General features: G+C 41.4%; 1 protein-coding gene across 2 annotated transcripts in view; it reads left to right on the top strand.

Moving 5' to 3' along the window:
• DGKQ (diacylglycerol kinase theta) overlaps nt 1-14,287 on the top strand; it is a 160,236-nt gene that overhangs the window by 60,317 nt on the left and 85,632 nt on the right. For both annotated transcript variants that reach the window (XR_006281247.1, XM_038403042.2), the window contains exons 3-4: nt 10,519-10,618; nt 12,923-13,008. Coding sequence is in view for 1 of the 2 variants with exons in the window: in XM_038403042.2 (XP_038258970.1) it covers nt 10,519-10,618; nt 12,923-13,008 (186 nt within the window). In the remaining variant the exon portion in view is untranslated. The remainder of the gene's footprint in view (nt 1-10,518; nt 10,619-12,922; nt 13,009-14,287) is intronic.

Genomic DNA, 14,287 nt, shown 5'->3' with positions numbered 1-14,287 from the left:
GTGACGCATTTTTCACAGATGTGAATTTGGTAGTGCCCTTGCTATAACAAATTAGAAATTGTCTGAAAGAAGAAATTGCATGGTGGGGGAGAAGTTGGAAAAAGTAGACTTCTGCTGGTTGTTAGGTTTTTTTTTTTGTTTTTGTTATGAGATCAAACCCTTTAAAAGTCAGGAAAATTCTGAAGATTAAGCTTATTTCAAGTAATGTTAATTCATCCACTCTGCATATATGTAATATTTCCAAGTCCTTTCCCTGTGTTAAAGACATGTTGTGTTGATAATGATCTAAAAGGCCTAAAGAGTTAAAGGTGTTCATGAACTCTTTCATTGTCCAACATTAAATAGCAATAGGTGGGTTCAGGGTTATTTTTAAACAGAGCCCTTGGTTTTACTCAGTTACTTAGCAAACACCCAAAAGTATTCATTCATATTGAAAGTTTATTGATTAAACCCGAGAAAGAACATGAAATTAAAACAAGCATTTATATTGAAACTGTGATTGAGTGGTTATGCAAAACAGACTTAGCTAAACCTTATCAAAGTCTCTCTCCTTTTGGTGTCAAACTGTCAGTCTCTTATTTTCAGAACAGCCTTTCTTTGAAGAGGCAAAGGTTAATTTTACTCTGTCCTGATGTGAAGGGCATCTACTTATCCTGTTCTTAATAAGCAGGCAGACTAAAGGTGGAGGAGAGACAGGGTAGAAAAGATGAGTGAAATATGGCCTTGGTTGATATTTTTGGAACACTGAATCTCTGGTTAGTTACGAGTGGATGCTTTGGCTGGCTAGTCCACCAAGACATCTGCTGCTTTGACCCTGGTTAGTTATGATCCTGTCAGGGCTGTCATCTGGTTGGATCCTTTCTTCTTAGACAACGCAGGTTTGGATGACTCCAGTATAGTTGACTTCAGGATTCAGTGAAAAGCCAGGAGTGAGATAGAAATCAGGTGGCAGAAGATAACACAAGAGAAGGGAATACAATACAGGATCTCGCATGTTTTTGTGGTGCTGGTAATTAGATCTCCCTGCTGGTGGGCTGAAGACTGGCTGTCATGATGATGCGATGACTTTCAGCAGTCACAGGTGAAAACCAAGTTCCTTAAACAAGAGTGAGGCCAGATGGCCTTCCCTTCAGGAAGAAAGTCCCTCGATATCACTCAAGCAAATTCCATACTTGTGGAATAAATATATATAGGAAGGCAGAATTCACTTTCTTCATGTGGCAGCTAACGGAAGTCTGTTTTGAAAGCAGATAGTGGTTTGGATTATGGCAACCATGGTAAATCAGTTGTTCGAATGTTAGCTGAGAATTTCCAGACTTCTGAGCATACTTTGTTTTTTCATTATTTAATTATGTATCATAGCAGCTCCCGATGGCACCAAACCGGAATAGGGCCCCATTGTGTCAAGTGCTTTGCAAACAACTGGAAAGATTTTTTTTGATTTTTCCTGTCCCCAGTTTCACAGCACTGTACTGCCCTGCCCTGAAGAGCTTACAATCTAATGTAATGTTAGTTTTTTAAAAGCTAACATTCCAATAACACATTGTTCTCCCAGGGAGAATGCTTTCAAAGCCTTAAGTCTTTTGACTGGGTATATACTTTTGTGAGTGTTTTGTCAGCCAGAAGCAATTATGCGTGGCATTGTTGGGAGCTTATCTGTAGAGCAAAGGTTAAGAGAATTGGAAAATCCCAAACAGAATTAGAAAAGGCAAGTACAGCTGCTATAGATAGCTGAAAACAGAATAGTCATCCCCTTACCACAATACAAGTTAATGTTTCTATGTACACAATACTCTTGATTTCACTTTCTGAAGAGTAGTCTGCATCTAAGCCACCTGATAGGAAGAATTTTTAACATAATTTAGAAGTGCCATGGTCAGTAAATAATATAAATGTAGGAGAAAATAAGGTTAATCATCGTAAAAGATAGTGTTTATAGTGGTGGCAACTAAAGGCCTTTGAAGATTATTGAAAGCAGAGCCATTTGATGATGGTAAAAGCAGTTTGTTTACCCTGTACACTACATTTCTATATGATATAGTAAGTAATACAGCAAGACAATGTCCAGTTACACAGCAGGATAGTATCCAAAGGGCAATGCTCAGATGTCTTCATGAGTTATGGCTGGAAACAAAATGCTGAAATGAAGAATTAGGGAATACTCTATTCATATATAAACTGGGTATTCAAGGGCATTTCAGGGTATAAATTGAAATAAGCACTAACACTGTCCTTTGTGTCAATAGATGTTTGGTCAGTACTATACTGGCACTTAGACATTTTTAATGGCATTTCTTGGATAAAGTTTCTATATCGTTCTGTACAGATTGATTTTAGTGTCATCGGAGTGCAAAAGGAGCTCAGTAATTGATGAGAACCAAGAAATTATAACTCTTTGTGCCCATGTAAGCCATCTCACATGCTTTTAATGCACAATATTAATACAGCTACTTAATCTCATTTCAAAATGAGTACTATTTCAGGACTTGGACTACAAACTCATCACCAGACCTTCCATGGTAAGGGATTGTCCTGAAGGCAGGGCGAGAAGTGATGGGCCTAATCTGCAGCAAAGGGATACTTAACACTAGCTATTACACTTCCTAACTCTAAGGATAATTAAGCTCTGGAACAAGCTTCCAAGGGAGGTTGTGGAATCACATCATTGGAGGTTTTTAAGAACAGGCTGGACAAACATCCGTAGAGGATGGTCTGGGTTTACTTGGTGCTTCCTCAGCACAGGGGGCTGGACTAGATGACTTCCTGAGGTCCCTTCCAGTCCAACGTTTCTATGATTCTCTTTTGCTACAGAATATTTAGCTTCTGTCAAATCAACACTTTCTGACAGAAAAGTGTTCCGTCTGAAAAATTTTTGACCAGCTCTAATGTGAATACAATCTTCTGGTTGAGATGTTACACACGCATATTAGGAAACTTTAAATTACAGTGTATACATGTATACTTATAGGAATCAATGTAACTTGACCAAAGTGCCATTTTATGTCTTAATAGAAAATTTAAAAACTAGTGCATATACGGAGGGCTGAGAGTTATGTTTGCCGTGGGAATTATATTGACATTTATGCATCTATGATTGTAACTTTAGCGTTAATGTTTTCCTATTTTAATATACCTGGGAATATGTTTAAGTACAGTGTTTTAGTTGTATTTTTGCCTTTAGGAAGGGAATCCTTTCATCATCATCATCATCTTCTTTCCCCCTTTTGTCCATCTGAATTAATTCAGATTAGGAGATCAACAATTCATGTTAGGAATCTGCTCAGCCAATTTAAAAAAAAAAAGTATTTTACTTTTAGTTTTTCATTTCACCATCCCTTGTTTCATTTATGTGTCAGTCTCTGTCCCATCATTCTGCACCCATCCAATCAACTGGGATCTCTTTCTCCATCCTGTGACTGACAAACTTTTGTTTCACTTACTTTGTCATGAACATTTCCGGAATAGAATTGCTTAGCATAATCATGTCTGTGTTCTGTGTATATTAGAGCTTCCCAGTGCGAACCCTTTAGAAGCTGACTGGAATGATGTGATTCTGATCAATTTCAGATTGCTGCTAGCAAATACAGGAAAATCCTAATACTCAAGGAACAGTCAGATCCTGCTAAATAATTCTGTGGGATTGTCTGCTGGAGTGAGTATGGAAATGTGGTATTTGTGTGATCTCAGGTATCATCTAAAAGCTGCTGTTAACACATTTTTACTGGAAATGATTTTTATTGTGCAATGTTGTAGTGAAATATTGTTCCAAATGTACTTCAGATAGTCCTTATCAGAAATGTGACAAGGCTAATTGTCATGGAGCCATAGATGATGATAAATGATGCGATGTCGTAGCTTGTTATGAAGGGTACGTGGATTACTCAGTTCAAGAGGCAGACTGTGTGTAATATAAAATTGTAAATTTGAAATTTTAAAATGTAATTAACCTAAATTATACCTGAACTTTGTGACACCAGTCATTTGAATTCTAAAGTCTAAAAGAGACATTTGTATTTCTCTCTTATTGAATGAGTGTACTAATGTGACAGGAATATGCTACTTCAAATACTAGTGTGTCTTAAGTGTGGATTAAATACATAAATAATCCTTTAAAATTTTCCATTTCGTGTTTTTTACTTTTCATTCATAAATAGTGGTGTCCCTCAGGGGTCTGTACTGGGATAAGTACCGTTCAACATATTCAGAAATGATCTGGAAAAAGGGGTAAAGTTGGAAAAATTTACAGATGATACGAAACTACTCAAGATAGTTAAATCCCAAGCAGACTTTGAGGAGCTACAAAAGGCTCTCACAAAACGGGGTGACTGGGCAACAAAATGGCCAAAATGAAATTCAGTGTTGATAAATGCAAAGTAAAGCACATTGGAAAAAATAATCCCAACTATACATATAAAATGATGGGGTCTAAATTAGCTGGTACCACTCAAGAAAGAGATCTTGAAGTCAATGTGGATAGTTCTCTGAAAACATCCACTCAGTGTGCAGCGGGAGTCTAAAAAGCTAACAGAATGTTGGGAATCCTTAGGAAAGGGTTAGATAATAAAACAGAAAATATCATATTGTCTCTATATAAATCCATGGTACGTCCACATCTTGAATTCTGTGTGCAGATGTGGTCACCCCGTCTCAGAAAAGATATTTTGGAATTGGAAAAGGCTCAGAAAAAGGTATAAAAATTATTAGGGGTATGGAATAGCTTCCATATGAGGAGAGATTAATAAGACTGGGACTTTTCATCTTGGAAGGGATATGATTGAGGTTTATAACATCATGACTGGTGTGGAAAAAGTAAATAAGGAAGTGTTATTTACTCCTTCTCAAAGCACAAGAATTAGGGGTCACCAAATGAAATTAATAGGCAGCAGGTTTAAAACAAACAAAAGGAGTATTTCTTACCACAGTGCACAATCAACCTGTGGAACTCCTTGTCAGAGGATGTTGTGAAGACCAAGACTATAACAGTGTGTTCAAAAAAGAATTAGATAAATTCATGGAGGATAGGTCCATCAATGGCTATTAGCCAAGATGGGCAGGGATGGAGTCCTTACCCTCTGTTTGCCAGAAGCTGGAAATGGGAGACAGGGGATGGGTCACTTGATGATTACCTGTTCTGTTCATTCCCTCTGGGGCACCTGGGACTGGCTACTGTCGGAAGACAGGACACTGAGCTAGATGGACCTTTCATCTGACTCAGTATCGCCGTCCTTATTCCTGTCTGTTGTTTATTTGGAAGCATCATTGCACCTGAAGAAAGACCCAGTCCAAAGATTCAGCTGTAGTTGTTGTTGTTAGATCCAGGCTGTGTTATGAATAGGGAGATGGAGTGTTAAAAGACTCTAAGTTGGGGCATTTTTCCTAATGTATTGGAAGATGAAATTCTACATGTGCTTTTTTCCATTGGCCCTGCACTTCCCGATCTAGCAGCAATCATCAATATGTGAGAGAAATAATTAGATTTTTTGTTGCATTACTTTATGAGACGAGTATAGCGGTACTAAAAATGTTTTGTTAAACCTGTTAGTGCTGTCCATAGCAACAGAATCTTGAGATACCACTGTCCATTGGGAAGTTGAGCAATTCCTCTTTGAGCCAAGCCACAGATTTGGCTCCCAATGTCGCAATAATACTAATGCATCCATCCTTGTGATTCAGCACAGTAATTTACACAATCTGGTTGTCTTCCACCTCACTGTAATAAGGGATATTCAGGCTGTTGTAACTGCTGCAGTTTGGCTTGGGTGTCTTTGCTGTCCAGGCTTTGCAAGGTTAAGTTGTTCTTTTGGGTAATTGTCAGTTTGTGCCTTAGGAGGGCCATGTGGAGAGGACACCCTTGGTCAGTTTGGCCTGATCTACACTACAAGTTTATTTCGGTTTTAGCAGCGTTAAATTGAATTAACCCTGCACCCGTCCACACAACGAAGCCATTTTTTTCTACATAAAGGGCTCTTAAAACTGATTTCTATACTCCTCCTCAACAAGGGGATTAGCGCTGAAATCGACATCGCTGTTTTGAATTAGAGTTAGTGTGGATGCAATTCGAAGGTAGCCTCCGGGAGCTATCCCACAGTGCACCATTGTGACCGCTCTGGACAGCACTCTGAACTCGGATGCACTGGCCAGGTGTACAGGAAAAGCCCTGGGAACTTTTGAATCTCATTTCCTTTTTCGCCAGGCGAGCTCATCAGCACAGGTGCCCATGCAGAGCTCATCATTACAGGTGACCTTGCAGTCCCAGAATCGAAAAATAGCTTCAGCATGGACTGAATGGGAAGTACTGGATCTGATTGCTGTATGGGGAGAGGAATCCGTGCTATCAGAACTACGTTCCAAAAGACAAAATGCCAAAACATTTCAAAAAAATCTCCGAGGCCATAAGGGACGGAGGCTACAGCAGGGACGCAACACAGTGCCGTATGAAACTTAAGGAGCTCAGACAAGCGTACCAGAAAACCAAAGATTCAAACGGATGCTCTGGGACAGAGCCCCAGACATGCTGCTTCTATGCTGAGCTGCATGCAATTCTAGGGGGGCCCGCCACCACTACCCCAGTCCATGGACTCCGATGATGGGGTACTCTCTGCCATGCCTGAGGATTTTGCAGATGGGGAAGGTGAGAAGGAGGAGGAGAAGCTTGAGGAGAGCACATAGCACACTGTTCTCCCTGACAGCCAGGATCTTTTTATCACCCTGACTGAAATACCCTCCCAACCCAACGAAGCCGGAGAAGGGACCTCTGGTGAGTGTACCTTTTTAAATATAATGCATGTTATAAAAGCAAGCATTTTTTAATGATTAAGTAGCCCTGAGGACTTGGGATGCATTTGTGGCCAGTACAGCTACTGGAAAAGTCTGTTAACATGTCTGGGATGGAGTGGAAATTCTCCAGGTACATCTCCATGAAGTTGTCCTGGAGGTACTCTAAAAGCCTTTGCAGAAGGTTTCTGGGGAGAGCAGCCTTATTTTGTCCTCCATGGAGGGCATTTTACCACGCCATGCTAGTAGCAAGTAATCTGGTATCATTGCATGACAAAGCCTGACAGCATTTGGTCCCGGTGTTTGCTGGTATTCAAGCAACATCCGTTTATCTCTGTGTGATCCTCAGGAGAGTGATATCGTTCATGGTAACGTGGTTGAAATAGGGAAATTTAATTAAGGAGACGTTCAGAGGTGCCTGTTCCTACTGGGCTGTTTGCCTGTGGCTGAAAAGAAATCCTCTCCTCAGTTAGACATGCGGGGTGTGTGTGTGTGGGGGGGGGGGCATTGGTGCTGAGCTGTTCGCGTTTGGCTAGCAGGCATCTTCCCTGATACCAATCACGCGGTGGGGGGAGGAGTAAAGCAATCATCCCAGAGAATTGGAATGGGGGGTTAGTTTGGTTTCTGCTGCTGCCCGTTAACAGGAAAACTGCAGCACTAAATGGTCAACTCAACGTGCTTTGCTTGGTATGGGAGAGGTGGGCGCGGCTGGTATGAAGGTTGCAGAAGCCGAAAGACTATAGCTTACCATGGCCACCTGCAAGCTGAATTCTGTTGCCCGGCACTGCGTGTGTGATCTCTAACACCAAAGCTGCAAGCACTCAATATAAGATGCAAAATGTGACAGTGTAGCAAAATCACATGTGCTATGTAATGTGAATAGGGTTGTTCACCATGAAAGAGTATATCCATTGTTCTGTAAAAAGTATCTTCACTCCCTTTTTTTCCTCCGGCAGCTGCAAATGTTTCAAGCCTCCCTCCTCCCACAGGCTATCTCAGATAAGGCGGTGAAAAAAACATACACGCGATGAAATGTTCTCTGAGCTCATGCAGTCGTCCGGCACTGACAGAGCTCAGCAGAATGTGTGGAGGGACACAGTAGCAGAGTACAGGAAAGTGGCCGATGAATGCGAAGAGAGTTGGCGGCAGGAAGATCAGAGGAGACATGATGCAACACTGGGGCTACTGCGGGATCAAACGTACATGCTCTGGCGTCTGGTGGAGGTTCATGAACGGCAGCAGGATCACAGACTGCTGCTGCAGCCCTTGTGTAACCGCATTCCCTCCTCACCCAGACGCCCAAGAACGCGGGCGGGGGAGGTGGGAGAAGGCTCCGGGCATCCAACCACGCCACCCAGTGAGCAGCCCAAGCAACAGAAGGCTGTCATTCAAGAAGTTTTAAAGTGGCCTTTTCCTTCCCTCCGCCCACACCCCACCCAGGCTACCTTGTGAGTTATCTCCCTATTTTTATAATCAATTAATAAAGAATACATGTTTTTAAAACGATAGTGACTTTATTTCCTTTGCAAGCAAGCTGTGATCGAAGTGGGGATGGCGGGTGGCTTACAGGGAATTTAGAGACAACCAAGAGGGTGGGTTTTCATCAAGGAGAAACAAACAGAAGTGTCACAGAGTACCCTGGCCAGTCATGAAACTGGTTTTCAAAGCTTCTCTGATGCGCAGCACTTCCTGCTGTGCTCTTCTAACTGCCCTGGTGTCTGGCTGTGCGTATTTAGCGGCCAGGCAATTTGCATCAACCTCCCACACCACCATAAACGTTTCCCCCTTACTCTCACTGATATTGTGGAGCCCACAGCAAGCAGTAATAACAATGGGAATATTGGTTTCACTGAGGTCTGAGTCAGTAAACTGTTCCAGCACACTTTTAAACACCCAAATGCACATTCTACCACCATTCTGCACTTGCTCAGCCTATAGTTGAACAGCTCCCGACTACTGTCCAGGGTGCCTGCGTATGGCTTCATGATCCATGGCATTAAGGGATAGGCTGGGTCCCCAAAGATAAGTATTTCATTTCAACATCCCCAACTGTTATTTTCTGGTCTGGAAAATAAGTCCCTTGCTGCAGCTGTTGAAACAGACCAGAGTTCCTGAAGACGCGAGCGTCATGAACCTTTTCCAGCCATCCCATGTTGAAGCTGGTGAAACGTCTCTTGCGATCCACCAGTGCTTGCAGTGCCATTGAAAAGTACCCCTTGTGGTTTATTTACTGGCTGCCCTGGTGGTCAGGTCCCAAGATAGGGATATGGGTTCCATTTATAGCCCCACCACAGTTAGGGAATCCGATTGCAGCAAAGCCATCTACTATGACCTGCACATTTCCCAGAGTCACTACCTTTGATAGCAGCAGCTCAATGATTGCATTGGCTACTTGCATCACAGCAATCCCCACAGTAGATATGCCCACTCCAAATTGATTACCGACTGACCAATAGCTGTCTGGCGTTGCAAGCTTCCACAGGGCTATTGCCACTCGCTTGTGAACTGTGAGGGCTGCTCTCATTCTTGTGCTTCAGGGCAGGGGAAAGCAAGTCACAAAGTTCCATGAAAGTGCCCTTACGCATGTGAAAGTTTTGGAGCCACTGGGAATCATCCCAGACCCGCAACACTATGCGGTCCCACCACTCTGTGCTTGTTTCCCGGGCCCAGAATCGGCATTCCACAGCATGAGCTTGCCCCATTAACACCATGATCTCCAAATTGCTGGGGACTGCAGTTTTAGAGAAATCTGTGTTCATGTCCTCATCACTGTGCTTCCATCGTCTCCTCGCCTGGTTTTTCAGGTGGTGATTCTGCATAAACTGCACGATAATGCTCGAGGTGTTTACAATGGTCATAACTGCTGCGGTGAGCTGAACGAGCTCCATGCTTACTGTGCTATGGCGTCTGCTCAGGCAATCCAGGGAAAAAGGCGTGAAATGATTGTTTGCTGTGCTTTCACAGAAGGGGGGAGGGTTGACTGACGACATTTACCCATAACCACCCGCATCAAATTTTTGGCCCCATCAGGCATTGGAAGCTCAGCCCAGAATTCCAATGGGCAGCGGGGACTGCGAGAACTGTGGGATAACTACCCACAGTGCACCACTCGGAATGTCGACACTTGCCACAGTACTGTGGACGCACACCGCCGAATTACTGTGCTTAGTGTCGAGAGCGCATGCACTCGACTTTATACAATCTGTTCCCAAAAATCGACTTCTGTAAAATCGGAGTACTTTCGTAGTATAGACATGGCCTTCGCTGGCAATGGGACTGAGATGGGCCAAAAGACATGGAGCATAGTAGGGTGGAGGAAAATCTTTAATTTTAAAAATGATTATTCACTGGATATATATATATGCATCTTTTGGCATTTTTCTTGTATATTGTTTGTGTTCGTCTTGTCTGTTCAAATACTCTTAAGGGCAGGGACCATGTCTCTGTGTGGGACCCTGATAATAATTGGAGCCTTTGGGTGCTATTTCAATAATAAAACCTCAGGAGTGCCACCCTTTTCTTGTTTCACTTTTTAAATTTTGAGATGCATGGGGGTTTATAATATAACTAGTGTATTTGTTTTCAATTTGTGTTCCTCCCCATTTCTGTGTGTGCACATAGTATAAAGTCGTGTATTGCAGCATATAGTATACAAAGGAACTTTCAATGATTTAGAATTCTTCTTAATAGTCATTGGTCTGACAGTGATTGTTAAAGATTTACCCTGTATATTTTCATTGACAGGTTCCAGTTGCACATTGTTTTGGACTTCCGGGACATTACAAAAAAAAGTTTTGCACCGTGTGCAGAAAGCAGTTGGAGTCCCTTGCATTTCGATGTGAAGGTAATTTTAAATGTGTATATGCACAGTCATGTGTGTCACATACAAATAGATATATGTGTATTTCTAAAGATATATAATGTATGCTAATGATAACCTTGACATAAATTCCTTTCTTTTTGCATTGATGAGATAAACTTTACTTAATTTGCACTCTGGGCTGCTTCACTTGTCTTCTGTCCAATAATCTTTGTGTCTGAACTAACATTGCAAACTACCAAGCACCTTCAAACAGTTACCTTTAAAACAAGGAACAAAAATACATGTAGACATAAGTCTCTTCACCAAATGTGGATTCCATCCCCTGATTTTACTCTGGTCCTTGAATTATTGTTAATGCTGCTGCGGGTCAGTGACAGGCCCAAAAGCAAGCCGCCTTCCCTTGGAGAAATGCGATTCTGAGCTTTCTGTTAGTGTATAGCACGAACACCTAACCCTGAAGGCTTTTGAGATACTGGGACTTAAATAAATGCCAACACTTTTGACGGAAAAGCTATTTTAGATGCTTTTAACATATTCTCACTTCTCTGTCACTGTCTGTTGATGGTAGTTAGGGCACCTAAAGGGACATGAAAATAGTATCAGTAAAAATAATTGTACTCTAAAAATGTTCCAGAGTAACTTTTCTGTAAAAAGTGTCGTAAATATAATACATGTTGGTATGAAGGCTTCGTTGGCACTTGTTTGGGGCAACCTGCCAAACTCCCGCATGGCTGTGCCGTTGGGAAATTTAAAATCTGTTGGATTTTGGTGATGCTGTTAACTTGGAATTCCACTTCGCTAATGGGCCAGTGGCCTCTCCTTTTATAGCTGAAGCTTCAGGTCAGCCTTTAGGAAATCAAAATACTACTTTTGGTTCAAAAGGAAAACTTATCCAAATCCTCATAGGCCACAGTAAGGCTTCTTCTGGTGGAAATCTAACAGCTGGACATATCTGACTTCTAAAACATCTTGCATAAGGGGAGGCTGTAAACCCCGTTTCCCCCGCTGTTTTCTGTCTCTTGACATTGAGATGGAGACTAGGATATAGAGTGCAAAGAGGTTTGGACCAAGTCTCCTGCATGGGATGGATATGCCCCTTTTCTTCTAGAATATATTCAAGTTGAAATAAGGAATCCAAGTTGGCATATGACAGCAAAATGGTTGATTTCAGGTGTTAGTCCCTGGGTAAAATTCTGCTGTCTGGCTGTTAGAGTCCACTTGTTAATCTGGGTTGTCTAATGTAATCTCTCTTTGTGTATTGCACACATAAGATTTGTGTCTGTTCAGTGGAAATGATCTAGATTTCCTGAGTGACCTAACAAGCTAGACAGAGGCACATGGAAAAAATTTCCTTTTGGTGCTGCAAGAACTCTTTGACGCTCCTAATGAACTCTTCAGGTCCTTTAAACTTGTCACTAAACGTGCTGGATTAACGGTCCTGATGACGGATCTCTAGTTACCAACGAACAGGTATAACATACTGTAGAGGCAGTGGCAGTGCAAACTCCTCCACACTCCTTTACCTGTGTGTGTGTGTGTACCATCTGCTCCTAGATCAGCTAAGGATGTGGCAAGGAGGAAGCCTGTCCCTTATTTAGGGATCAGGTTACCAGAGTGCAGTACAACACTATTAACAGTTCAGTGTCCCCATTACGCCACACTCACCCTGCTTTGGAGGGACACTTCCTCATACTCCATGTCTATTCATTGCCTAAGACCTCTACTGAGACTCCGAGTCAGGCAGAGTAGAGGAGTTGGAAGATGTAATTTTTGGAATGTCTACAGCTGTCCGCCTCCCTTCCCCCTGCCATGTCAGTATTTGGTGATATGACTTGTTGGTTGGCTATCACTCTTTTGTGTTTAGGACTTTATATTTCAGCTATAGAAAATAGAGAAAGTTGCCCTTCCTATTAATGGGGATCTCCTGAACTCTTTCTCATTTTGTTAAAGCAAAATTTCCAGCTTAAGGTTAGAGAGGTGATTATGTTAGGGAAAAGGACTGGTTTCTTTGAATCAGACTATAGACATCCTTATAATAAGCCAGCCAATTGTTCTTATCTTACTTTATTGGAAGAAATAATTAAATCACTTAAGCGCAAAATTAGTTTTGCCTTCCTACATACTTGCTTTTTCAGTTAAATAATAGTTGCATCAATTAAATGCTAAGTAAATTGAATAACACACACCATAATACAGATAAATGTCTTGCATTTTGCCTGTCTTTGCTGATCAGTAAAAGGCATGAGAAATGCTATGTGGGGAGATAGGAAGATAAAACAAACCTGGATGTTAAAGACATTTCCTGTTTAATTTTTTTACTTTCAGTGTGTGAACTACACGTGCATACAGATTGTGTCCCATTTGCTTGTAGCGATTGTCGTCAGTGCCATCAAGATGGGCATCACGATCATGTGAGTGTTAACTTGTGTGGCTAGAACAGAGCATGAAGTACAATCAGTTACTTTCAATGTAAAACAAACCTGATTCCCCTCCCTCCCCCAATAACATCCTCCTCCAGTTTCTGTTGTGTGGTTTACTGCGTGAGTGACATAGGTTTAGTAGATATGTTCCTTATCTATAAGGAACAGAAAAATACATCCTGTATATTATTGGATTTTATTGTGAACTGATGTTACTTTTTGTTTTCTAACGTGTTACTGACATTTGTCCAAGGTTGTTGCTGCTGAATTTTAGACATGCTCAGTGGAGCTCAAGTTGAACATACCCAGGGGCATTCAGAAAATCTCGGTATTTATTTAAAAAACAAAAGACTGCTCTGGTGATGGGGAAATGGAAATTCCCTCTTCTCTCCGAAAGTTTTTTTTTTTTTTTTTTTGTTTCTTTTGATGTGAACCTGTTTTAGAGAAACTGTAATGCTAAACAGTACAAGCCTGTTGGCAGGACAAATAGAATTATCATCAAAATACAATGTGCCCTTCATACTGATGCATCATTTCTAAATTGTAGTGTCCTCTTTGTGAAGGGGGAAATGATTGTATAGCTGTTGCACTTCTCCCTGTTGTACCTCAGTTAATTTAGATTTCATGGCCAAAACTTTAAAAGATGGCTGCTGAAAATTCTGGTAATTAAGTGGATATCGAGGCCTGATTTTCAGAAGTGCTGAGCAACCAGCAGCTTCCATGGAAGTCAAGAGTTACTGCTGAATGCTGAGCACTTCTGAAATTCAGGCCTAAATGTGCTGTTAGTAGTACCGTAGCTTTTAGCACCACTCTTTAAAATTTTTGGCCTTCTATCTCTTGTACTAAAGACTGACTAGGCATTTTGAAAGGGTCCGTTATTGTAATAGCTATAGGGGCGTGCCAAAGATCAAATGCAAAGTAATTTGCTGTGTATAGCTTTAGTGTAAGAATAATACATTGTGGACTGTTTGTAGAACATGAAATAAAAATGAATATTTCTGTATGCATGTAGCCATGTCGGCCTCAGGATATTAGAGACAAGGTGAGTGAGGTGATATCTTTATTAGACCAACATCTGTTGGTGAGAGAGACAAGCTTTCGAGCTTACATAGAGCTCTTCTTCCAGTCTGGGAAATGTACTCAGAGTGTCACAGCTAAATACAAGGTGGAACGGATTGTTTAGCATAAGTAGTGATCACATATTTCAAAAAGAACAAGGAGTACTTGTTGCACCTTAGAGACTAACAAATTTATTAACAAAAATATTTCA

Source organism: Dermochelys coriacea, chromosome 5, assembly GCF_009764565.3.
Source record: "Dermochelys coriacea isolate rDerCor1 chromosome 5, rDerCor1.pri.v4, whole genome shotgun sequence".
NCBI lineage: Eukaryota > Metazoa > Chordata > Testudines > Dermochelyidae > Dermochelys > Dermochelys coriacea.
Note: the sequence above shows the minus strand (reverse complement) of the source record. Positions and strands in the feature narration are given on the sequence as shown.